Below are 27,441 nucleotides of genomic sequence, written 5' to 3' on the forward strand. Positions count from 1 at the left end.
AAACCTACTAAATATATACATCTGTGCTGTGTCTGTCACTGGCACAAAGACAGCCAACTGTTTGGGGGTTTTATCTTTCTTTTGTAGCAGCTCAACTGGGGTGGAGGAGTGTGTGGTGCAACTTTTTTAGTAATAAGAAGAAAATAGTAACAATGGTCTCCCTTGAAATACTTTAATAGTATCAGGTTATTTAGTAAAATATGTTACTTTTCTTTACCCAGCTCATACACTGATGGAAATGTGATGCCATACAACCAGGCTGGTCAAATCCTTTCAAGTTACAGACCCATTTAGGCATGTGTAAATTTCAAAGCACTGATGTTTAGCCTCCTCTATGAATACTTTAAATCAGTGATGAAAGAAACAGTTCAAATGGTATGTTATAATTATTAAACTGAAGACACAAAGCTCGGAGTAGACTTCTCACCTCCTAGGAGATAATGTTTAGACTAAACTAGATCCTAATGTCTTAAAACTCTCAAAAACAAGAGCTCAGAGTTTTACTAGTTATGGGACCCTAACCTTGGAAAGATCTGTTGAGAGCAGTTGGTGTTACATACCACCAGCCTCACTGCTTGTAGTACAAGTGCAAATGTTCGGAGGATCTGAATCTGGTTGTGTAATTTGGCAGTTTTTGAAATGCCATGTACTGAGGTAGAAGTCCGGCTGGCTTTGTGAAATTCAACGTGTTAATAGTTCTGTTTCACCAAATAAAAAACCCAATCCTCCTTCAGGTTATTTAATATACTTCAGAGAAGAACAGAGCTGTCTCTCTAAGGTTGTAAGGCTCTAATTATGATATACTGAGCTTTTAACTACCTCTTCCTTCCTTTATGGAAAGAACATAGGAATAGTCAGATTAGATTAGGCTTCTTGTATATTGGATCTTAGCTTCTAGTACCAGATGCTTTAAAAGAAGGCATAGGAAACTTTTCAGGAGACAGGTGTTTTGATTATTGACCATCCCCAAGAGATATTTTCCTAATTCTAATGATTTGTATTATGGTTGTACCAATAAATTCCAGTCAGGTATTCAGAATCTTGGTGAGCTTCTATGTGACACAAAATGGTTACAACTATTTGCTCATTTAAGAAGCCTGCAATTGCAGCATCTAATAATCTGGTTTTATTTTTAAAACACAAAGCTAAATGACACTTTCAGAACTGGTTTGCACTATTTCATGCAATTCTAGGTTGAAAATAGCCTGTATCAGTGATAGGCTGCCTCCATAGTCTTCCCTTTGTGCAGTGAGTTGCATGGCCTGGGTACTCTTCCATTGCCATGGACTCCTGTGCATTGGAGAATGGCCTGGGAAGGGAAAGATGATCCTGTAGGTGGTGAGCATGTTGGACCCTTATTCTTGTGTACCATGACTCCTTTGGTGCCTCAGCTTCTCAGCCTATCAAACAATAATGCTGTGTGGATTTAGGTGAGTTTGTTTCTGCCAGTACCTTTAAAGCTTTGTGAACACTGAAATTTACCTAGAAAACTGTCGTAGAGCAAGAAATCCTAATGCTATAATCAAGCTTGACCCCTCAATGACATAAAAGTGAAGTCAAAATGTTTCTACCAGTAGACTGGGCTTTGAACCAAACCTTGTGACTTGCTGTCTTTTTGTGTGTGATGAAGTTCTGGATTTATCCTAACAGTGAAAGTTAATTCGATACACCTCAGGCTTTCCTCTGATGTGAGCTATGTGAAGATGAAAATCCGTATACTATTTTTTATTGAAAACAAATATTTCTTTGAGAAGACTCTTGGGGTGGGGTGGGGTGGGTGTATATGTATTTATATCCCTGGAAAATGTCAGAACTTTGGAAGCTGAATCTTTTCTATGTAGCTAGCCCTAGCTGGAGGTTGTTCTTTCAGCCAATCAAAACAGTGCAACAAGGTATGCATTAGATCTGTAAGTGTGTGTGTCCCCTTTCTATTAATCAGAGGCAAAGCTGACAAATTTGGAATCAAATGCAGTTTACTTACTCCTGCTACAATATTAGTTTGCATCAAAGCAGTTTTATATTACTGTAACCAGAGAAAGTGTCCAAATGTAAACATTAGGCTGTGCTACACAAAAGGACTAAAGAAATGTACAGGTGTTAGCAATTTTTATATTTTCAAATGTGTTAAAAATCAAATTTTTACCTAACAAGATGCTGAAGGTTTGGCTTTTAAGCAAAGTGTCCCTGTGGCATCACTTCATAGTGACTATTTGTATAATTAAAGCTAGACACCTGCTTAAGACAGAGCTGCACTGAGTTGAGTAAAAAAATGAAATGAGGCACTCCCTGCGCAGATGTTTAAGGATGAGGTTAAACATGTGTATATTGTCAAGTAATTCTAGTAAGACCACTCCAGTGACTAATATAGGTTAAGTGCCAGTATAAGAATGTTTGTAATACTGGGGACCACTTTTTATTTGAATTTGAGTGAATTTAGTTCTACTCCCGGGTATGTCTGCTTGTGCAGACTCTGACAGCTGGAGTTGGGTCGTAAGGATGTACCTGGAGCTAGAAAGGCTATGATAAATTGAACTTCTCTTTCTGGTGAATATTTTAGTTTATGTACAAAGACATATTGAAAAATTGACCTTGGTTACTTTTCATAAACTGCAAAATGAAAGAGAGGATCCCAGCACAAATATACACCCACTTAAAGTATTTTCCTGAATGTGCTTGTTGCTTCAAATCTCCATGTGGTTAGAAAAAACAAACTTCAGTACTAATACTTCTCAAATCTGCATTATAAAATAAAATGGAACATACACTCCCGATGGTAAAATATTATTTGCTAATGTGTTCCAAAAGCCATGCTAGGCAAAAAGCAGTAAAAGTATCTTTAAAAAAAAAAAAAGGTTGAATATAAAACGTAGCAGATGTGTGTTTCTGTTCTGGTGAAAAAAAGCACCTACTTACTGGAATGAATGGACGACTCAAAAGAGGATCTGATGGATACAGTATTTTGTCTCTTTTGGGAGAGATGAGGCAGAGAAGTTATTAAATGTTTACTGACGCATTTGTAAGTTTGAAAGCATTCCTTTGTTCACTGCTTGTAAGTGTGATCAGTAAAATCTCCAACTTGCACATTTTGTAAGCGCTGATCAGTGCGTTGCCTCGAGTAAATACTGCCTCTATGATGCGAGAGGGAAGGGGGAGAGAAACAGGGAGAGATCAGGTATAGCTGCTGGCTTTACAGCTATCAAAGCGTGTTTCTAGTTATTCGCTAATGGTATGGGAGGGGCGCGGGAGTGTGTGTTGAGAGGTTCAATTATTTTATACTTGGGGGGTTAAACTTTTACCAACAATCAAATGGGGGGTTGTCTTCAGGCAGAAGCCGTATGCTGATTATGTGAAACCGAGCTTATAAATATAATCAAAAGCACTTAAGTGTTTTAAGTCCTTGTTTTGCATTTGCCCTCTGCAGTTAAGAGCTCGATCTGCTTTCACGATGCAGTTGCATGCACCTGAACTGCTTCAGATAGCTCCTACTAAAAACGTTTTAAGAAGCTTTTTTCCTTAAACTATGTACGTTCTTATTTCAGTTAAATCGAGAGTCTTGTGAATCAAGTGTAGTTTTGCATCAGTCGGAGCAGACGGAGTTCTGCCTGTAGTGCTCTGACTCCCCTCCGCACACTTCTCACTGCCCGAGTTCAGAACGCAGGCTGTTTCTGTCTCATGTAGCCACGTTTCTGGTTCAGGTATCCCGTGAAAGTAAATATTTTGTTTATGCTTATGTTAGGCTCTCGAAAGTTATTTTCAGGGACGTCTTTGTTTGTCAAATACCGTTATATTGCCAAAAATGTGGCTGTGTGCTTTGAACGTGGATCGCTTGGATTGTGAATGGCTTCAAGCTGTTGATGAGAGGCAGGTTTATGTTTCTGGTACAGGTGTACCAGAAAAATGAAACGTCCGGTGAGATTGTTGGAGAAAGAGGGAATGATTAGTTATCCTTCTCCGTTCTGACATTGATATTTTTAACCTACGATTCGTTCCCTCGAGACACCCGAAGGATGGTGAACTCTCACGAGTAGGAACAAGAATGAAATGTTTCCTTCCAAGTGTTGTCTCTAGGCGTAGTTAAACTTTCTCATTGACATTTTCTCCTTAAACGTGAGAGGGAACAATAGTGGTTTTAAGGTTATGCTTTTAAAGGGCTTAAGTTATTATCTTCAATACATATGTTTCTTCCTGCTGGGAGTTTCTAAGATGTGTCGAGTCGTGAAAGTTGACTCCGGTGTATAAAACGACGTTGTTAAAAACCCGCTAACAAAGAATGAGCATCTCGCTTTACCACGTCAAAACCGCCTCACCTGTCATTTTGACCCCTGCATGTGGAAACGAGTGTGGCAGTCGTGCGGGGAATAGCTCTGCCTCCAGAAGGAAATCATCAGCGCTCACTGAGCCACTTGCGGGTTTTTGGTTTGTTTTTTTGTGGGTTTTTTCCATTTGGGTACGAGGAATAAAATTGCTTCAAGCGATCCACCGGAACGAAAGCCGCGCATCGCGGCGCGGCTAAAAGTTGCGGGGCTGCGGGCAGACCGGCGCTGGTGCGGGCGAGAGCCCCGGCCCCGAGCTCCGGCCGCTCGCCCGGGAGGCGCGGGGGGTACGCGGCCCGACACCCATCCCCACCCCGGGGCGGCTCCGCGGCGCGCTCGGTCCGTGCGCGGCAGCCGCTCCGCGACTGCTCACCGCTGCTGGCTGAGGGTCGCTTCCACTCTCAGCGCCGCTTGGCTTCTGAGAAACCCTTTCCTCCAGCCTGTGGCCGTCTCTCATTTGTGCCTTTAAATCGCGTTTAGAACTGGGTGCAAGTACGATATGGAAGATGCTCTGTTGGAGGCTTCCTTCTCTTTACCGAGGTGTCCTCGCCGGGTCGCGCAGGGATGTTTCCCAAGCCTACGCGCCGGTTCCTCCCGGAATGATATGATGCCATTTACCTGCCGGTGGAACCGACTCAGCCGAACCGCGAAAACCTCTAAAGTGCAAATCCAAATTAAGCGGCGGTTGCACTAGTATAAATGCTGCTTTTACTTAACCAGTTTTCATCAGACAAGACTGAGATGGGCATTTCCCAAACTGTATTTAAGCAAGATTATTGAAATGGAGAGTCTAAACCAGGAGTTTGTCATTTCAGAAGTGTTTAAGAACTCCTGTCCTTTAAAGATACGCTACAAAGGAGAGAAACTTAACTGGGGGGAGAAGATTCTGCCCCCGAAAGAGCTTCCTCTTCCAGGAGTCGCTGAGACGCCGGGGCGCGGGGCTGCGCCGCCCGCGGAGGAACCGCGGCTCAGCGCTTCCCCAGCGCTGACAAAGCGGGCGCGGCGTGGGGAGGGCACCCCACGGCGAGTAGCCCCCGCTGGGGTAAGAGGGGGAAGGCTCCGTTCATTTGTCCCTGAAGTGCAAAATTCTGGTGGCAGCTGTTTGGGGCGCAGCGAGTGCATCTCCTCTGACCTGCGCCGCTGCCCCCTGACCCGCTATGAATCCCGAGAAGCGAGGCTCCCCGGGGGCCGCGGCACACGAGCCCCCATTGTTCCCAAAGCTGGCACGGTCCCGCCCTGCGCGCCCGGCCGCTCAAGCGCCTGGGCTGGAGCTGAATTAGCATCTGGGTTGGATCCGAGCGGACTCCTGTAACGCGTTACAGGGACAGACTCGGCTTCATCGCCAGGAGAGAGGGACTTGAGTTATTAGGAAACATTTTCTGCCTGTGAATACATCGGCCAAGGTTAGATCAAGTGGGAATTCCGCCCCCTCCCCTTCCGTCCCTGCTCCAGGTTTAAGAATAAATGCAGAAACGGTCAGAGTGGCATCGCCAAAAATTATCTTAGTACAAAGAGTGGGGGTTTATTCGAGGAAACGTACCCACGCTTATTGCGAAATGGAAAAAAAAAACCCCAAACCCCAAACAAATCACCGTAACATGCTTTACCATCGCCTGTACATTTACACTGTATTTTCCGGCTTTCTCACTTTTTAAAATCTTTTCCTGTTTAGTTGGAATGTGGGTTTGGCGGGGGGGTAGGGGAGCTGGGTTTTTGGGCGATTTTTTTGTTTGCTTGTTTACTTGGTGGGTTTTTTTTTTCCCAGAAATTGCGTCGTACACACACTAAGATCCTATCACGAAAGGTTGCCTCCGTGCTATAACACCGTCAAACCGCTGTTGCTTTTTTTCAGCGTTAAATTAACGCCAGCCTCGCCTTTTGCTAACCTGGCAAAATCACTTACTGCATATTTATCAATCTGGGGAGGTGGGTTAGCATGGCCAATTTCCTTGAACAAAGATTGTGTGAGATGTATTGGTTCATCCAATGCCATGGCTGGTGCTTATGTAGATGGAATAATTCTGAGATCCGGCTTTGCCTTCAGTTGTGCCGAATTAGGCATAAATTTAATGAAAGTTTTAGGAGAAGACTGAGGTTTTTGAGAACTATATGAAACCCCATTCAAATAATCTAGCATTTAATAGAAAAGTGGCTTTTTGAAATACAGCTGAATGTGAATGGAAGGAGTTACGATTTTTTCAGCAATGGAAACTATTTTTCTATCCAGTTAAGAAAATAATAAAGCAGGTTAAAGAGAGGAGCTGCACATAATGAGTCTAGGAAATCCTTGCGCTGTCCCTTTAACTACCGAACATCTGATTCCCTCATCTGGCAGATGGTCTCTGAGCACAGATTTGCATTCATTGTCTTGAAATCTGTTTTCGAGTTGGTGTTATATAGATTTCAGAGGCAGATCTCTACACACATCAGAATACAAAAGGGCCGGGAGGAAAATATCACCAACGCAGAGCGGGTTTTGTTTGTGGCTTTTTAAAAATAAAATAGACACGCAGGTATGGTCCAGGCTCACGGCAGGCTGGGCTGGGGAGAGCTCCAACTTCCTTGAATGGGAAATTGTGCCGACATAGGATGTTACACAAAGTTTGAAGGCTGGAACTGACAGCCCGCGAGCAGCGGGAACTTGAGGGTCTTCGGGGGGCGTTGCAGGCTCTCGCTCCCGCAGGCGATCTCTGCGCACAAAGCCCCCGGGACATCGTGACCCAGCTCGTTCCCTCTGAGGGCTTTTTTTCTTTTTTTAAAATATCGCGCCTGAAAGCAAAGCAGCCAACTACCTGCGCGATTGCTTTACTGTTAGTGCAGCGTGGAACAGATTTCTGGAGATCGCTGCTTTCAGCTCAGCTCAGTTGTTGTGTGGCAGGACCGTCTGGCGCGGGGCTGCCAGGCAGTGACAGTAAATGAAAAGTTAAGGCTGCCCGGGCTGCCGCTGCCGCAGGGGTAGCGCGGTGCCGGGGGCGGGCGCCGGTCCGCGCCTTCGCCCCGCCAGCAGCCGCCCGAGCCCGGCCTCGCCGCCCCCCGCGCCGCGGGTGCCTGTTCGGAGCCGGGAGCTGAGGCGAGTGCGGAGCGGCGGCGGGATTGCCCGCTGCCCTCCAATCGAGAGGGACTATGCAAATGTAGCCCCCTTATTTGGGAGCAGGCTCCTCCCCCTCCCCGGTATGTCCGCTCCCGTTGCAGTAACCCATTCATGGTGACCAGTTTGGGAAGGATCGTCTCTTCCCAGGCGGAGTGTGTCATCAGGCTCTCTTTAGCTCCATTTCTTCCTTTCTTTTACCATTTATCCTGCTTTTTTTTTTTTTTTTCCTCCTGGATTAGGCAGCAATCAATCCTTCTCCCTGTGCCTGAGAAACAGGTGATGCTTATGCTTGTTAACAGCGATCAGTTTCTGGATGCAGTTTCCTCTCCTGTGTTTGAAGGATGATACCAGGCAAGACTGAATCAGCGTAACTTTTACTTTGCAAGAGGAAAAACTTTTTTCCTATTTGAAGGCATTAAAAACACGTAGCACTTAAACCCCGAAGAAGTTGGTTGTAAGCTGAACTTCTCCATTTCCTGGGATTTGTGTGTGTCAGTTCTAAAGGGTGCATTTTTTTCTCCTCCTTTATCCCCCAAAAGGAAACTGTTGCTAGTTGGAATAGACTTTTTAAATGTTTGGGATTCAAGATACTTTAGGAAGAGGACCAATTCTGAAAGATAAATCTCTAGGTTCTGAAATGGATTCCGTCAGGTCCTGGGTCAGAAACGTTGGGGTTGTGGATGCAAACGTAGCAGCACAAAGGTAACTCTGACTATTTCTCCCCAATCCCCACCCCCCACCCCCCCGCTTTTTTTTTTTTTTAAACAAGCCTTTTCTTCACTCGCTGTTGTTGTTTGCATTTGATATTAAATTGATTTTTCTCATTTTCTGCCTCCCTCCCGGTCTCCTCTAGTCAGTGAAAATTCAAGGTAGCGCAGCTAGAGCTAGGGGGAAGCGTTCCAAAAACGGAGAGCATCAAGAGTTATCAAATCCAGTGCGGGGATCGGGTGGCAGAGAGATCGGATCGTTCTTTCTTTTTCTGCACAAGCGAAGTGTATGTGTGTGGGGTGTACTGGTTGTACCTAGTGACCCCGCTTTCTGGGTCGGACAGTCAAGTAGGACTGGACCAGGTTAGAATTAACTTAAATATAACTGTATGTCCCGTCCCGTCCCCCCCCCCCCCCCGCCCATCTTGTTTTACTTAATTCAAGTGGCTCTGTAGCTACCGTAGGCATTGGCGAGATCTTAACCCGTGGATTCGAGGTTGCTAGCTGACTAAAGGAGGCAAGCAGCGAGCAGAGCAAGGTTTCGAGTACCGAGGGCAGTTTGCCGAAGGGAAAGAGGTGCTGGCAGCTTGGCACTGCCGCGGCAGCAGCCCGGAGCCCGCGGGCTGCCTGCTCAGCCGCCTTCCAGTCCCTGCTTGCCTGCGTGTAGCACCTGCCTGCGGGTACCAAAGGGCGCTACTGATCGGAATGCTAGCGAACACACGAACTGGGGGCTTGGCTCCCTGGTTTTTACTTGTTTAGGCAGAGTAGCTGCCCCCCTCTCTTATTTTCCTCTTCCCCCTCGAGTCGGCGCAGGACCGTTATTCTGGTCTCTTCCCGTTAGGGGTAAAATGATTAAAAACCCTTCTAATTTTTTTTCCCTTCCTCGTTCTCTGGATATTTTAGAAAGAATGTAGTAGCGCCGGGGAAGGCTCAGTTGGTGCTGGGAAGAAGTTTGGGTTTATTTAATACAGAGACAAGGTGAAAGACATGGAACAGCAGATGGGACGTAAATGAAACAGGGATGTTAGAAATAAGTACATCCATGCCTCCACCCACGGCCTGATCTATGAGCAAGGTTTTCCAAGCACTATGGGAGGAGTTATCAGAGTTTTATGAATGTCGATAAATGGTTTAATAAATACGATTTGTGGGGGAAGATTTATTCTTGGGGAAACTGAAAGTAAAAGGAAACGGCTCCTAAGAAGCCTCTTAACTCGTGGGAGAGGAGGAGATGCAGTCGCATGTGGCATCGGCAGGCGGGTTTTTTTTTCCGGAGATGCATACAAACCGAGAAATCCCAGTTCTTACATGCAGAATGAGATGAAGTCCCAAACTAGGTGCAGTTGTGGCGGATGTGGTGAGTTCACACTGTACCTGTTTAGCAATGGAAAACACAGGGAAACCTCTGTAGTTCCTCAAAAGAGTCAAATACTTTGGCCATATTTTTGAGACTGAAAACTGAGGCTGATTTGACTCCTAACTTATCTGAAGGATAGACTGTTCAGTACTGAGTAATAATCTGACTGTTGAGTACTACGGAGGTGCTGGTGTGTACCTATTTACTTTGCAGCAGGTAGAAATTGGCATTAGGGAGAGGGAGTGCCAACTAATTTCATTAAGAAATGTAGCTGCAGTTAGGAATATTGTGGGTACGCAAAAGCGTTTGAATTGTGCCAAGCCACGAAATATGTAGAAACAACACTATTTTCTGTAGTCAGAGACAAGATTTGGGCAAGGGGTAACTAACTTGAGTCTAAATTCTTGCAATTGAAATCAGAAATTGAAGATGCAGACATCGGTTCAAATAGGTCAGTGACTAAAGTCTTATGTTGACAAACTTGGCTGCGGAGGAAAGTGGATGCTCTGCTAGAAACCAGTTGTCTTTTAGTAAAACTCAGATGCCCTCAAGTTGACAGTCTGCTTGTAGGAAATGTTTTAAGGTCGCTTCTCTTCCCGTAGAGGAAGACAGAACGATGCTGGGATGTACCGATACTACTTCCAGACTCTGATACATTACATGTGCTTCCTACCCCGCACGTTGTATCCCAGAAATGAGTGTGACAGGCAAGAGAAATCGGGGGATGAGGAAGTAAAACACAGTACCGCGTGTAGCAATCGCATGTCGTAACGTTCGGGGTCGGTAAATTGCGCTTGTGCTCGGAGCGTAACTAGAAGGATCTCGGGGCCAAGCTGAAAGGAGCCTTACAGGGGCAGCTCCGAAGCGGGGCATCGTCCTGCCCCGGTCCGGTGCCAGCCCCGCCGGCCACGGGAAGCGGGGCCGCGCTCGGGCGCTACTGCGAGCCCGTGTGGCCGGTGCGCCAGCGGGACGCCTCGCGGCTCGCCCCCGGCTGCGCTCTGCCTTCGCCGTTGTTGTTTGTCGTTACTGCTGCGCAACCTGGTAATGTCTTTGTCTCTCCCCCACACCCTACCCCGTATGTTTCCTCCACAGCGGAGTAGCTTTGTCCAGAGCTCACTTTGAAAAGCAGCCACCCTCCAACTTGAGGAAATCCAATTTCTTTCACTTTGTTCTGGCTCTCTACGACAGACAGGGGCAGCCCGTGGAAATAGAGAGGACAGCTTTTGTGGACTTTGTAGAAAATGATAAAGTAAGGCTTGTTATCTTCTTCTTCCTCTCCAAATTTGATCTTTTCGCCCGTTGAGCTGCTAACTTTTAATACCTGTTGTCCCTGGCAAAATACAACCGGGTTCAGGTGCTGCGGTAGAGCTGTTGCCCTCTGTGTGCTGCTGTAGTTAAAAAGGCTCTCCAGCCTCTGCTGTACCAGGAATACAATGGGAATTTCATACGCCCACTAAAAATAGAATAAAAAACTCAATAGGGGACAAATGCACTCTTGTTTAATTTGTACCTACCAGATCTTTCAAGTGTGGTTAGTATCCTGTTAGAGGTGGAATTTGACCTGTAACATGCAGTGTTATCTGTTGAGCTTGATGATATGTATTAAGACTCCAAAAGCATTTGCTCTTAAATTTGTGTTGACCACTTTGCATTGTTTTTTACAATTATTTCCTTAGTCATAGACAAGATTTTTTTCATTAGTTATGAAGGATGCTCATAAATAACTATCTTTAGGAAATTACAGTTAAAAAAAAGCAAGAAATAGCTCTGTAACGCAACCTTCAGGAAATACTAATGACTCAAAATAACACTGTTGTAAAGTAATGAACACATCACAAACAAAACCCACTGAGCTTTAGATTAGCTGACTTGAAATGTACAAATTCGTCTTTGAGAGCATAATAGCAAACGAGAGGGGAAGAAAGTTCTTGAACTCCTACAGGACAAAATGTCAGTAGTATTTTGTACTTTGTCCTGGGTCATTTGGAAGGTTAATATATCCCAATCAGTGGATTCACCTCTCAGAATTTTAATGAACTTTGTTGTCACTTTCATCATGATTATCAGCTTTTGCATTTTAAATGTGCCAAGTGTAAATTCTGGAAGATTTTTTTTGTTTGTTTTTTAAATTCTCTCTTTCAGGAGCAAGGCAATGAAAAGACCAACAACGGCACACATTACAAACTCCAACTCCTTTATAGTAATGGTGAGTCCCCCTTCCAGTCACCTTCTGTAGGTTGTACAGCGAGACAAGATTTGTAGGTCCTGTCACTGTGATTTCTAAAAGACACAGAAATTCCCTTGCATGATTCCCATTCCTTGTAGGGACAGGCCCTGAAGTTTGCCTGGTATAGCCCGGCTTGGAAAACACAGCGTAGGGAGCAAAACTAAATGGTCTTTCTGAGGATGTTTGACAAGGCCGTAGTTTAAACAGTGTTGTTCTGATGTGTAGGGAAAGATGCATGTAACAGTGTTATTTATTACTCTTCTCTCTTGCTGTAGGTGTCAGGACTGAACAGGATCTGTATGTTAGACTCATCGATTCAGTCACTAAGCAGGTGAGCATAGCTAATATGTGCCATGCTGTAGTGTCCCACCTCATCCTTCCTTTTTTCTTAACGTGGTTCTGCGTGTTTATTCTCTGGTTCATTTTTGTCTTGTGTCTATTTGTATTACAGACCTTGTTTTTGAGGGCAAGTGAAAAGTAATGCTCTTAAGTATATTCCCTCCACCCCCAGCTGTAGGCTTTTATCCTCTTCTTATCAATATTTATCTATCAGCTATTTTCCCTGCTCATAAAGGCTTTGGGGGAAGTTGTTCATTTCCAAGCAGTGATGAGCAATGGTAAAAAGCCTTCACCTCAGGTCTGAGTCCTATGACATATGTAACCCCCTGATGCTACTGGCTTACCCTTTTTGTTGTTGTTTTTTAGCCCATAACTTATGAAGGACAGAACAAGAATCCCGAAATGTGCAGAGTTTTGCTTACCCATGAAGTCATGTGCAGGTAAGATGACCTCTTTAATAGCCCCTGGATTGTAAAGTTTGCTTCCATAGGTGCCTGTGGGAAGGGTTTGATTTGTTTGTTGTCAGATTCATTGTGTAGGAACACTTTGTTTTTACATGTGGATAATACTTGATTTGGGTTCAATACAGATTATTTGGGGCTTTTTGGTTGCATGTCTGTTTTGTGTTTTGGTTTCTTTGGGGTTGTGGATTTTTGGGGTTTATTTTCTGCAAGAGATTCAGTGGCCTGAGGTCTGAGTCTGAGCTGCTATTTTTGTTTCGACTAGGCCTTGGTATGTGTTGTTTAAGTCAAGACTCTTGATATCCTCATTTCTTACAAAATTCTCGTACATGAGCAGTTCCAAATTTTTTTACCTGGAAACTGAAAGGCATTCTTTGTGTAATTTTCCTCAGTGAAATAGTTTCATTTTCTTAATTAAATTATCATCGTTAATGTTGTTTAATTTTGCTTAGTTCTACCCCAGCCAAAAAAAGAAAATCCTTGAACCAAAACGCAATTCCTTCTTTTCTATACTATCTAAGCAATATTTAGGGGACTTCCACTTTTTAATTAACCTCCTTTCCCCTATTTTTAGTATGTAAAGTTATAAATTAGAGGCTAAAATAAGCTGAGGATGTTTTTAATAACATTTGTATAAGTCTGAAGTTACATGTACCTTATGTATGTACATCGTGCTTCCATGGTAACTTATTACTTTTCCTGTTCTCATGTAATTAAATTTTTTTCAATACATATAACAATGCAAACAGTCAATGTTCTTATATTAAAATGTGTTAAATTGTGCATAGAATGCTCTTTCATTTTATGAAAGGCAAAACCAATCTTGACCTTTATTAAACAGTTTGTGATTTATTGTATTAGTGGGAGGGGTTAAACTGCTGGACTGAACGGTGCTGCTTTTGGTGTTGCAGTTCGATTATTTTTGTAAAGCAGCACTGTAAGTGGGTGTAGGAGTAAGGGCAGGTTATGTGGACAGACTTCTTGTCAAGGCAGCCTGTCAGTTCCAGTGCTTAACCGTGACATCAACTATTCCATTACTTTGTAAATATAAAAAGAATCAAGGAGATGTATAGTGTTTATCTGTTGTACTAGAATGTTGTATTCTCATTAATTAAGAAAAAGAGTGTTGTTACTTGTGAGGAACACTCCTGTGGGTATGCACAAACAGGGTGTGTATCGTGTGAGGGATGCGGACAGTGCGCTGTACCAGGACCTGTCCATGTAGTAGCAAATATGTTACCTTGTGGCACATCTAGAACCTGCCAGCATATTTAAATATATGTGCTATCCATGTTGTTGGAAGTCTGCACCATAACTAGGTGAACGCTTGGAACTGCTCTGCAGTTGGGTCTGGTTTGTGATAGCAAAATATCAGCAAGCTTCGTCTTCCTGCACTCCTCCTGTATAGAGTGCAGTTCTGCTGCAGAAGTTAAAATGTTTCAGCAAACACCAGCACCTGCCCATCCAAATGGACTTGTTTAAAATAAAATTAATTTGGCTTTTTTTCCCCACTTCCTCTCCTTGCCTTGACACTATTAAATGCTCTGTTCAGCTTTTATATACCTGGCCTCCACTGATGCCTATAAACACGTTCCATGCTTGATTTAAAGTAGCATTTAAAACGTAAACCATTTTTCTGATTATACAGAACTCTCCTGCTTGATAGATTAGCCAAGGAGAAATTACAATTCGAGGGCGTCCTCTCCATGTAAAACACAGATTAGTAAAGGAAATGAAACGCGCTCCGTAACCTAATGAAGACGTTTGATTTTAAATGTCGTGTTTTCCTAAAGTATCTCTGAGCAGGATGCTGTGTATCCTGAAGAGGCATTACACACATCACGTTGAATAATACCAAGGGAATGGATCCAACTCTAGTTAAACTTGACATTTTATTTTATTTCTTTTAAGCACAATAATCAAATCTTTCTCATTGTGTGCCGCTTAAGTGGCAGCATCAATTTTTAAAGCCCCTAGTTTAGTTTGCATTAGTAACAGTGTATAAAAATTTAATGCACTGTACCCACTCTGCTGTCCAAATTGATGTCTCCTGGTTTTAAAAAGCAGGGTCTGCCTGTCTCTCTGCTCCTCTTCTTCCAGCCCCCGCTCGCTGAAGGTAGGCTTTTTTAGGGGGTGTTTTCTGTGTGTAATCACACACGCAGATACTCTTGCTGTGCAGACACAAACGCATCCAAAACTCGGCATCTTCCCCTCAGACAGTGACAGATGCATGCTTAGCAGGAAAGTTGTCTAAATATTGATACGGCTGCAACAATCTGTCATACCAATTGAAAGTTAAACTCTCAACTCTCAATAATTAGTGCTTTCAGTGAGAGACTCTATTTATTTATTTGCAGATCTGAAATTTTTCACTGGGGTTATGACGGCCTGATGGGAACCGTTCCTATTAGGCGCGTCTATCTTAAATACACAGTCTTTCCCCCCAACGGTCGGGAATCAAGGTAAACAGCCGCCTCTCCTGCGATAACTTTTTCCTCTTCTCTTTCTTCCAATTATCGACTAAGAGGAAACTAGTTGTTATGCTGCTGCCAGCAACCCCCTATGCCCTCAATGCTCAGAGGGTTAAAAGGTATTATAATTTGAACAGAAGTAGTCTCAGGGCCTACAGCTGGCTAATAACAGAGCTGTATTGAGAGCAGGCAAGCCCCACAGCTGTGACTTTCGCCACAAGGCTCCGGCTAGACAGGAGCTCTAATCAGCTGGGCCAGGCGGCCGGGCCGCCTCTTTACCGGCCAGATGGTGTGAATTTAGACACTTTTGTTATGCAATTGCAGGGAGGAGCTGGGGAGAAGAAAACAAAACAAAGGCCACCATGCTGTGAGCTTATTTGAGTTTGAAATTAGAGACAGATTTTTTTTTTAATTTTTTTTTTTTTTTCCTCCTTCCCGGGTGGGGGTGAGGGGAGGGAAGTTGAGGGCTGAATTTTAAACCATTTTAGTCAAGTGCGAGGAGGGAAAGGATGCGAGTTTACTTTTGACACGACCCTTCTGGAGTACTCAGTTTATAGATCTGGTGTTTCCCCATTTGGTTTTAGTGTTTTTCAGAACTGTTCATAATATAAACCATTATTTTTCCCATGTAGGTCTAGTTAGAGGGGAAAGTATAATAAGATGTAGAAAATAGAAGCTTTAGGCCTTGATATTCTTACTTTAAGCGAATGAGCATCTCTAAAGGTATGTTCCTAGGACAACCTTGTAGCAGAAATGTAAATATCAGTAAAGTCATGCCACAGTTTGTAGGCTTGATCCCGGACCACCAGAGTTTAGGATTTTTGTCACTGACTTAAATTGGAACAAGTCAATTCTGTTACAGACAGCACTTGTTAAACAAACCCCGTGGAAATGTCAGTGCTTGGATACTGTGATAAAATACTTGGAAATGGGGATTTAAAGATTTGAGAGGTACTTTCGCTAAAATGCTGGGCTGAAACATCCTTAATCTTTCAAAGCACTCTGATTTACGTGTGAACTAGTCCTTCCGCTGGATGTGAGTGACTGTTTTCCCTAATCAAGACGTTTTTTTCATATATGCTTGGATTCAGAAAGGTCAAGGGGGAAAAAAAGATCTAGTGCTCAAGAAAAATCTGTTACCTGAGTGTGATAAGAATGTAAACGTTTGTAAAATAGTGAGAACTTCAGCTGTAAGCCACAGTTTCAGAAGGAAAATAATTTTAAGTATTACAAATGAAGAGTTCCCAACTGCGATAACTGTGCAAAATAAAATAGACCTAAATGTGCTTATTTCAGAACCCAGCCACATCGTACTTCTGTCTCACATAATTCATTCTAAAACCTTCACTGTGCCAAGAAATGGCAACCTCTCTGGGAAGAGTATAGGCGCTGATGAGATGCGGGTAGAGGTGCTGCTGGTGTCTTCTGCTTGAACAGTGCTGTGGTGTAGTGCTATCAGAAACGTTCTTGTGACCATCTTACATAACTTACATGACTAAAAGATATCTCATTTGCTATTATTGTGAAGAGAGGAAATGACTGCTGCTTCAGTTAATGTAAAAATAACAAAACATGGTGAAAACATTTTAGAAATTGAGTTCCTTTTGCTGTGCTGTAGTGGGATGTGAACCAGCAAGGCATTTATTCCCTATGTTATTTCCAGTGCAGTTGCATTGGACGGGTCAGGAGTACTTGCCAAATTTATATTCTTCTGAGTGAGGGGTTTCTGCTTCTTGGGGCTTTGTTGTTGTGGTTTTTTTCTTTAGAAAATATCTCACATCTTGGCTTTTAGTACAAAAATATGCAGTTCTTTATAAACAGTCGTTAGGCAGTGAAATGCATAAAAGATGCACTTAAAACAAAGTTGGGAGAAGGAGGGGGTAGAGATATTCTTAGCTAGTGTGAATTACCATAGCTCCACTGAAGTCGATGGAGCTATGACAATTTACAGCAGCTAGAGGGTCTGCCCCAGGGATTTTTAAATATTTAGTGTATCCTTTTATTTTAAAAGGAATAGCATCGATGAATAAGTGCAGGTTTGAGGCAAAGGGAATGTAGAAATGTTGAAACAGTTAGAGCTGCTATTCAAATAGATCTGCTAGTTGTATCTCATCTTGCTGGATATTTCAGCTTGCAATGGGAAGTTCCTGGCATGTACAGTAACTTAAGGAGAAAAGGCATGCATTTGGAATTTTTTAATCTGAAAGAGGTTTTGTGTCTAAATGCTTATTTGAAGTATTTATAATTGAATATTAGGCATTTTAAGGAAAAAAGCTGCTCTCTTATGCATTGCCTTCAGTGGATTCAAGCATTTTATTTTTTTAATTCCTCTGTCTCCAGTTGGAAAACTGTGAGATTCAGACTGACTTGAGGATTTTGAAAATGTATTCAGCACCTATTATACCTCTGTACAAAACCACTTTCTTGACTGCATATGTGTAAATCTGAATAATCTCAGCAAAATGGGAAAAAACATAATTTGCAAAGACATTTGTGTAACTTTAAGGCTGAGTATGATCTGGTGACTTAGGAGACGTGAAACTTCAGATGTGAACTATTTAATGCCTCCATCTTCCCATGGTATGTTTTGTTGGAACAACTGAACATTGAGACAGCTCAACTCTTCTAAACAACTTTTATGTTGCTACAGAATTTTAAACTGAAGAATTTGAGAGCAAGGACTGAGTGAAAAATCTGTTAACATGCTGGTACTCAGCTGGTGTATACACAAGGAGCATAGAATCATAGAATTGTATTGTAGGGGTTGGAAGGGACCTCGAGAGATCATTGGGTCCAACCCATGTCAATGATTATATCAATGGAAATCAGACACCGACCTCTGTCTTGATTTGTTTGTGTTTTATTATTATTATACTTAAAAGTGTGAGAAGGAAATGTTCTGTTCTTTCCTGAAGAAAGCTTAATTCACTGGGAGTGAAGAACATCAACTGTCTGTTGTGTTCTTCTGTATCGTATCCTGTTCTATCCGTGTGTAGATACATACACATCCCTCCATGTGCGTGCGTACACACACACGTACAGTCATTTCTGCATAGGTGTGCACGTGCACACACATAGACACGGACATGACATGGCTGTCACCGCAATGCACACATTACTGCAAGCTCCTGAGTGCAACAGCATCATCTTGTGTTTTGTTATCACCTCAGATACACTGTAAGCTCACTAGAGATTTCTATATAATCATGTTGGGTGGCCACACAAGTATAAATGTATGCCTGATCTTACATGTTTATTGTCACTGAAACAACTGCAAAGGGGTGTACAGGTGGAGATATCTCTTTGGATCCTTAGTAGAATTTAAATATGTTCAGTTTCTGTTTTTTTCATTGGTGCAACTCTAGTGTTGAAGTTTTTTGTGGGCATAGGAAAGTAAGGGGTTACTGGATATTTAATAATCAACAAATCAGTTGTTGGAATATAACAAATCATTAGGTTGCTTATAGTCGGTTCTGACACCTTTTGATGGACTTTTAACCGTACATAACACTTGATACTCATGCCTGTAGTGTCGTCATGGCATCTGTTAATCATTTATTTAGCCTTCATAAATAGTGCCTTGGTCTCAAGTGTGACCATATTGCTGTTCATTTTTTGGCTGGGAATTTCAAAAAAGACTAGTGGGAGCCAACTGCCAAACTCCAGTTGGAGTCAACCAGGACTTGCCACCCAGTTTCTTTGGTTCTTCTCACTTTTGGATAGCCTAGCCAGAATTTTCTCAGTTGACCTTCTAGGCACATATTGATTCCTGAAGGTTTGCAGATGAAACTTGAACTGGTTACTTTGCTATCAACTGTCACATTAATCCTTTAATTTTGGTTTTATTCCTTTCTCCAGTCGGTGCTGTGAGAAGAAAAGTTGCGGCAACAGAAATGAGACCCCGTCTGACCCTGTGATCATCGACAGGTAGGAAACAAATCCTTGTTTTCCACAGAAGCAACCCCAAATTGCTGTTTCTGTTGAGGTGTCTGAGGGACTTTCTTGATAGTTGTAAGTGTCTGCCATTTGGGTATGTCTCTGCTTCATGATTCATATCAAAAACGCCAGCCTGAGAGTTGGTACCTCTGGGTGTACTTTGACAAAATCCATGATGTTTATTTTAAAAACAAAGTTGTCTTGGTGTCGTTTTCATTGTGACCACATATTCCACGGGTGCATCTGGAATATTTTCTGTTCACTAGGGTTGTGATCTAAGTGGATTACTGAGACAGATAAAGCTTTGAGCAACCTAACAATTTCAGTAGTATTCTTTTAGAAAATAACTATTTTTGTAGAAATATGGAGAAGTAGTGAGGGGTAGGGGCTGAAGTGCAAAATATCAGGCAGGATCAAAAGTGATGGTTTGGGGATTTTATGCAGAAGAGCAGCTTCACGTGTGACTGTGTCCCACATCCAGGTCTAGGTTCTGCTTACCAGTTTCTAGTTAAATAACTTGTATAGGCATGTAAACTGGCACATTAAAAGTTGTATTTGTTGGAGGCTTAGAAAACTAGCCTGTGGAACTCACTGGCTGAGTGCTGTTTGAGATCCTGGAGTTCAGCAAGATTCAGAAAGGGAAAATAAGAATAGAGCTGTTCTAAAAAGCAGTATTCAACCAAGACCTACAGAAGAGCAGTACATGAGGGAAAGTCAAGAACCACCCTTTTCCCTCTAGTTCAGAGTAAATTGCTTTCCCTGATGCAGCTGGTACAAGGGGCCGGTCAAGAGCTGACACTGACATGGACTGATTGTGGATTCAGTTTTTATGTTTGTGTGTGTCTGGTGTGTTCTATCTATAGTCTAATAAGAATTATTTGTCATAGTACTGTGAATTTGTTTTGGCATTCAGAATGGCCAGGCTGGTTTGAATAAAGATCTACAATTATTTCCTTAATTTTTTCATTACAGAAGTAATCTAAATACTTTTGGAACTTTGATGGGACGGAGTTCTTCCTTTACCCCATGGTCTTCCCTTTTAATTTTCCACTTAGGAGTTGTGGTTGGAGCCAAAGCTAGAAATTCCAGCAAACTGGGCAGTTGGTGTGTGGGGCAGCTTCTTGACTGGAAGCAGAAGTCCTAGCTATGCCATTGTGACCTCTTGTATGAAATTTCTAGCTTATTTTTGGCTGTGTTGATGTTTGGTATGAGTCTGCATTTGGGAGCTTTCCAATCTTAAGTCTGAATTCTCTGGAAGTTGTGCTGCTGCTGGAGAAGCAGTATGGCATGAGGCAATCTGCTAGCCTGTGACTTAGGACCATGAAGGGGGGAGTTCCTAGTGCTAACTGAATTTGTCATCTTCAGCATTCTGCCCATTCTTATACAAAATGAAGATTCTGATGGTTTCTGTGGGATTTGAGATCTGTGGATGTAAAATGCAATGGAATTGAAAATGACTCCCTCTTCTGTATAGTTATTCCTGTGCCCCCCCCTCTACCCAGTTAAACCAGACATGAGGAGTGAGGGATAATCCTGTGTACTACATCTTAATCAACACATGTAATGCAAGTATATAACAAAGCGATGCTGTAGGTGTCGGTGTGCAGAGGAATTCATTGTCTAGCCTCTCATCCTCAGACATTGCATTTCCACAGCACTAGAAGTTCTAACTTTACAGTGCTCTGTAAGTTGCTGCAAATGAACATAACTCCATCAGCAGTATGGTGTTTTCCCCTTTGTTTCTCTCCCTGCTTCTTGGCTTTTTATGCTTGTAGAGACTGGTGCTTAGACTACTGTGTTGGTTTACCTGTTAATGGCTGTAGGGAGGCACAGTTCCTTGGTGGCTGCAATTCATGGAAAGTTGTATCCCTGTTTAAAAAGGAAAAAACATTTTTAGTGGGACAAAAAATGTCAGCTGTGTTGGTGGTGTTTGGCTTTTTCTTCTGCTTGAATGAATTCCAAAAGTTCTTATGCTGAATAAAACATTTCTGCTGTGACCTTTGCTCTGGGGACTAGATTTAGATCCTGAGGACCTTGCAGTTATTTTTGCTTTCACTCTCTGAAACCAGCACTTTTCCACGTGAAAAGGAGCTTCTTCAACTGACACTCACTGTGCACTTTCTCCCACTGACGAAGACTGTAGCATCCAGTGGAGTATTTAAGCTGTCAGAATTCCAGTGTAACTTGGATCAGAATCTGACTTTACGACGCTGCCTCTGTTCTAAGAGCAGCAATACCGCTCAAACCCTGCAGTGCTGCTACTGCAGGTGCCAACCTGCAGAAGCGGATGTAACTCCACTGCAGCACAGGACTGGAAGAACCACCCCAACATATATGGGAGGTTATGTGATAGGTGTTTGGTCCAGAAGCACTTGCAAAACATGAGCTCCAAGTTTTCTGGATAACACAAGCCACAGCTGCTTCTCAGAATGTTAGAGTAAGCTTTAACCTCTCATGCAAGATCAAAATTCATCCAAGCTAAATGGGTTCTAGTGTGTTCCTGTGGTGTGTCATAGCACTGGTGGATTCCAGTGATCTTCATTTCTTACTTATTCCATCTTCCGACTTCCTTGTTGAAGTCACTGTGTGTGGAATTGGTAGGTTTATGAGACTTCAGAAATGTATATTTGAGATGCTTTTTTCCTCATGGCTGAAATGGTGGTTCTTGAGGATCCTTGTGGTTCCTGGAAATCAGTGTGAACTCTGCATGCTAACGTTGCATGCTAACGTTTCCTGCTTGGTTGAATTTGTAGACAAGGATAGGATGTTGGGTGGGTTGGTGATGGCTTTCAGATAGAAGGGTGGAAGAATACTTCCCCCATGAAAGCTGTATTTTGTCACACCTATGTTATAATCCCTTAGCTGGCTACCTTTCCTACCTCAGTTATGGAAATAAAATGAAACTTGGTCTTATGGTTGAGAGGTTGTAGATACTGGAAACTAATGTAGTTCCTTATTTTACTGCAGTTTCTCTCTCATTTTAGGTTACTGTCTAGTTTTGGATAGAAACTCCCCATTTGTTGTGTGGGAATGATCTTATGCGTTTTTTAAATGATGATTATTTTCTTTCTTTGTGTTTCTCGAAGATTTATGCTCTTTAGAGCGGGTTATTTTGTAAGCTTGTTATTCTTAGTGCTTTACCTAGTTTACTAAAGCTGTGATCTAATTGAAGCCTCCAGGGTACTGGGCAGAACCGAGTGACTTCTTCAGTTGAACAGTTTATTTGCTTCTTTTTTTCTTGTTCTAATAAGAGATAAATAGTCAAAAGAAATTTCTTGTAACAGATAAAACATCTTAATTGAATTAACCATCCCAGTGCAACTGGGAGGGGACAGATTCCTTGGAAGGCGATCACAAAACACATGCATGAGCTCTGTGCTGTGTGTTGCTGGTTGTCTGTATGGGTTTACTGTGTGGAGACTCTCAAGTCCTCTGCTGTCTTTGAGCTGCCAGAATGAGGTCATTCAGCTCAGATGCTTTAAGAATCCCAGATCCTGGGTTCAACTCTTCCTACTGCTAACCTAAACTCCTCCTAAACGTCCTGTACAGAATCTCATGTGTTGTGCTACCGCCTTTTATTTGCTGCAGTTGTTACTGGGACGCTTGCTGGAGTGATGCATGGGATTGGAGTGGCCTGCTGGGTTGTGTGGAATATTGCACGAACCATCGGGTGGAGGCATGGGGCCAGATCTGCAGCTGGGTCAGCAGTGCTGTGCTGACTTGCACCAGCTGAGCACTTGGCACAGTAGCTGGTGATCTACAACACTGCTCAGCTGACATGTCCTGTAACCATTTAGGCTTTTTTAATTATTATTTTTACTTAATAAAACCCCAACAACCCAAAGCACAAACACAGCTAGCACCTTGCTGGCATCTCTATAAAGCAGCAAAGAGACTGGGTTGCATTCTTAAACCATAGGGATCCATCCCTTCAATACAGAAATGGGGCAGCATGGATCAAGATCTTCCCGCTGGTACCCATGCCCTACCTGCTGCATAGATACACAGAGCACTGAACTCTCCCAGGCTGTCTGGCACATTTCACACGGACTAAAACTCACTTGAGGAAAGACAGCTGTTGCCAGGCTTAAACACTGTGACAGTGCCCCTCTAGTGTCCGTGCTGTGTGTTGAAGTGCTCTGTGTGAGATGTCCACGTTAATAGGACTGGGCTTTATGTCTTTTTGTGGTGTTCTCCCTAAAAAAGGCAGCAGGGCATATAGATTAGCTTTCATTTTGAAGGCTCTGAAATAAATTCAGACTTCTGGCTATCCTGGTTTTTGTTCTGTTCTTCTCTTAATCTCAGCCATCTGAAAAGGATTTTATCCCTCCCATCTCCCTTTCAGGCTGATCCCCCAAACCACTGGGTAACACAAGGATATTTACTAATGCTTAGAGGCAGAACAGCGTGAATGGAGAGGCCTGAGTCAAGTTCCCACTGATACTGAGCTGCCTCATCACTTTACACAAGTTGTGTAACTCTGTGCCTCAGTTTCCCGCATAACCTTAAGTGTTGGCAATTCCCTAACTGCAGAAAGTGGTTTCAGATCCTTGGAAAGTTTTTGGGTTTATTTTTCATGTTTCTGCAAGGAGGATTTCATCTGCATGGTAGAGTTGGATTGTTCTTGTTCCACTCTCTTCTCCATGCTCCTTGTAAGCCTGCCAAGGTAGAATAAATGTCTCAAATCTGTTGCTACTGTGGGGTGAAACTGGGAGCCACAGAGAGACGCAGCCGCCCTCAGCTCCCTGCATGCTCCAATCCCCCCTTCCAAGCCTCCAAACCCCACAATGATCTCTTCTCTTGTCCTAGGGAGTCAAAGTCCTTTGTTCACTGCTAAACCCTGCTCTCCTGCAACGAGCTGCTGTTGTGCCATCTGTCTCTTTATGAATTTTTTAGTAGACTGGATGTTTGTGGAGAGTCAGTAACTTAAAGTGCACTCTCCTGCCATTTGACAAGTGGTTCTCTTAGTGCGTAATTAGTTTGTGTGTTTCTCTAACCTCCCTCCCCCTTCGAGGCAAAATGAAAATTTCTTTACTGGTTTTCTGTCCAAAGCTCTTGAAATCTTTGATGCATACAATCACTTAAAGCTTGTAAGTGGAGTAAACTGGAGCCTAGCTTGTGTCACTTAATCTTTTTTTTCCAAATGTGGACAGAGAAGAGATTTTCCAGCAAGCTGGTGAGTCAGAATAAACTTAAAGATCTCTTTGCATGTGCTAGAAAAATGAGGAATGGACTTGTGATTAAGGAACTAGTTTGGGCTGTGTAAGTCCTGGGTCCTGCTCCTTTTTCTCCATTGCAGATTCCCTGTATTTTTTCTAACCATTCCCATAGTCCTTGTTTAACAGAAAACCATGTTGGACTGTGTGCTTGTCTAGCTTTCACTGGTAACACAAAGATACATATGCTAAAAATCAGTGTGTGGAAATACTGCAGTGATACGGCAAATGCTGTCATTAGGGTGGAGATTATTCTGGTATGACTCAAAAAGTTGCTGTCCCCCCAGACAGTTGGTTGCTGCTGCTTGGGCTGAAGGTGCTACTGCTTCTAAAACAAAGTCAACAGTACCTGAGTTTAAATCACTGCTGATTTCCAGCACAGATTTATTAGGAAACAAACAGAACTGGAACTTGGCTTCCACTAGCTCTTCACACGCATGTGATCCTGGCCATGCACAGTCACTGGGCAGCTGAGCCCTCAGAACGGAGTGCTTGCCTTTCTGGCTACACTGGAGGGGAAAACGTAAGGGACAGGAGTGTTAACCAATGCGGATTCCCTTAGATCCACCAAGTCTGTAACGGGAATCATCAGCACGTATTCTGGGTTCAGAGCTGCAAGGGGAGCATGGTTAAGTCTGAGCAAGGACATATTATATAATTTAAAGAAAGAAAATCTCACTATTGCTACTACTGCCTGGAAGGAAGCCTGAAGAAAATAAGTCCAGTGAAGACAAAACCCAAAGGATTTTAGCAATTCTGCATAAATCAGATAAGCTTCCATGATGCTTTAGTGCAGTATGGACAGCAAGTATGGATGAATTCCAATCTTGTTGGATTAGTTGTGCTTTAGCTGAGATAAAAAACGTTGATGGTGCTGGCTGGCTGAATTCTGACTGAGCACTGCAAACTTCAAACATATTGTGGAAGAATCCTTGTTCCCTTTTAAATTGTATCTTTGTCCCTGCAATAAGGAGAGTTTTATCCAGTTTGTGTTGTGTTCTCATAAACAGCAAATGAGGAGGTTCAGTGGCTGCACGGCCAGTTGATAGGAAGGGGCCTTGGAAGAGCAGGTGAGGTAGCAGTGTAAGGAGCCATTAGAATCAATGAGTTTGGTAGTAGTGGAGAGCGGAATGGAATACAAGTTTCCCATGAACTAAAGCACCTCTGGGAATAGAAGCTGAGGATAAATTCCCTATGCAAACAGCACAAAAGAAATCCTGGGCTTGTAGAGCAGTAGTGTATGACATGGGATCTCTGAAGTGCAACTTTGAAAATGGGTCGGCATTTGCACTCATCGCTGAAAATGCCAGTATTTCAGAGTATTGGCATCCTAATGAAAGCATCCTCTGTGTATTTATGACCTAAAATACACTTCCTTACCACTTTTGCACTCCCCTTGGCCTCTGTCTAGACGTGGTTTTATGGATTTGTCACTTCATCTGCCTCAACCTTTTTTGTTACTGCCTCTTGCTTGCCTTTTGAACCTTTTGTTTCTGTCCATCCCTTCCTTGTGTGTTTCTTTCACCATCTGTTTCTGTTGGGATCTCACATATTTTTCTACCCTGTAAACATCCCAGGATTTCAGCCTCTCTGAAGCGAGTGCTTCACATCCAAGAAGGCCTCCCAATTACGGTGTAGTGTTTCCTGCTTTCAGATAAGGTATGAAATAATTTGTCCTGCTCAGAATGTCACCCCAAGTCCTTGTAAAATGAAGGCAAGGTTGAGATTGAAAGTATAAAATGTATCTGGAACTTGCTTGAGTCAATTGGAGATGGGCTCATAGACTTACTAAGGAAGAGCTTATGTGACTTGCCTGAGCTCATGTAGGTGACAGTTCATGACACAGCAAGGAGTTTGCTAAGTCTTCTGTGTTCCAGGCTGGATCAGGTAAACATGTCCTGGAACAGCTTTTCTTCTCTGCAAGTGTAATTCCTAATTCCCATCTTTCTCTCTGATTTGGGTCTCTGAAGTGCAGCTGTCATCCAACCTCTCTTTGTTGGTTTTTCTTCTTTCCCAGCCCCCCCTTTTCCTTTCCATCCCCTCCTCTCTGCTAATTTCCTTCTGTAATAAATGCTTATTTCTCCATGGGCGTTCCATTTATAACTCCATGTTTGGTGGCTTTTCCTTCAAGTTGAGTCCATTGAGCTTGTAAATTGTGTTGGATCAGTGAGCCTATAATGAGGCTTCTAAGTCCAAACAGTGCAAGTCTGCTGGGATTTTATTGTTCATAAAGCTTCTTCCCCGGGGAGTGATAGAGCCATTAGGTGTGTGCTGTGTTTAATATTTGGTCATGACAGGAAGCAATAATTTTCTATCTTTTACTGTGGCTCCTGAGTTGTTTTTTAAGCAGTCAGCTTATTTGAGTCTCAGTGACTGGGAACCCATTAAGGCAAAAGGAGCTGCTCTTTCCCACACAGGTTTGTATCTTTCCTACAAAGGCTATTTCAATAAAATAAAATAAAATGAAGTGGCAACTGATTGCCCTATGGAGGCTTTTAATCACTTGCCCCTCTCAGGAGCCCCTGAGCACTGTCACACCTGAGAGGAGATGGCATAAAGCTGATTTCACCAGATGATGGCATTTCTTATGCTGAAGGGATTGTATTTATTCCATCAGAGAACAACCACCAGGGCTCCTATTTATATGGTATGTTAAGAGCTTGGGGATTTATCTTGAGCAAATCTACATCAAAACTTCCTCTAATTTCAGCGGATGCAGGAGAGAGATCGTATTTACATATTGTGAGTGGTTATATGTATAAGCAGGGAAAAAATGCTCAAAATAAATTAACATGTTTAGGTGCCTCCAAATGTGTGTTCTGACTGTGAATCATTTTTAAAATGGCTTTCTGTGGTGCCACCTCAGAGACATACACCTGTTATTAAGTCAGCACTTTGTAGCAACAAAGTATGCTGGAGTGGAAGGGGTAGAAATGAGGATGCCACCTCAGAGACATACACCTGTTATTAAGTCAGCACTTTGTAGCAACAAAGTATGCTGGAGTGGAAGGGGTAGAAATGAGGATGTTTGGTGTCTGTTTCCAGAGCTCCCCTTCCTGCAGCCTGCAGAGAAACTTGGACAAATCACTTCTCCCTTAATCTACCTTGATGTGCCTTGTTAAATTGCTGGACCTTCAACATGGGGATTTGTTTTGGCAAGCAAGGTGGGTTAGGGGGAGAGGAAGAGAAGAGTTTCGTCTTGGTTAAGACTGCTGGGCGATTCTGTAGGACTGATGGTGATGGCGATTTAAATGCTGACTCTGTCTGTCAACAGCAGAGGCTGTTTCAGTGTGCTGACAGTAGCTGAGGTGCAGCAGTGTCAG

The 27,441-nt window shown here is 42.9% G+C and overlaps 1 protein-coding gene across 1 annotated transcript in view; it reads left to right on the top strand.

The window, feature by feature from the left end:
• Positions 1 to 7,975: 7,975 nt before the first annotated feature.
• EBF2 (EBF transcription factor 2) overlaps positions 7,976 to 27,441 on the top strand; it is a gene marked incomplete at both ends in the record, with an annotated part of 120,063 nt that continues 100,597 nt past the window's right edge. The window contains 6 exons of the mRNA XM_084273994.1: positions 7,976 to 8,106; positions 10,561 to 10,717; positions 11,611 to 11,674; positions 11,971 to 12,026; positions 12,401 to 12,474; positions 18,825 to 18,893. Of these exons, the coding sequence (XP_084130120.1) occupies positions 7,976 to 8,106; positions 10,561 to 10,717; positions 11,611 to 11,674; positions 11,971 to 12,026; positions 12,401 to 12,474; positions 18,825 to 18,893 (551 nt within the window). The remainder of the gene's footprint in view (positions 8,107 to 10,560; positions 10,718 to 11,610; positions 11,675 to 11,970; positions 12,027 to 12,400; positions 12,475 to 18,824; positions 18,894 to 27,441) is intronic.

The sequence above is a fragment of the Gallinula chloropus genome, assembly GCF_964237585.1.
Source record: "Gallinula chloropus genome assembly, chromosome: 21".
Lineage (NCBI taxonomy): Eukaryota > Metazoa > Chordata > Aves > Gruiformes > Rallidae > Gallinula > Gallinula chloropus.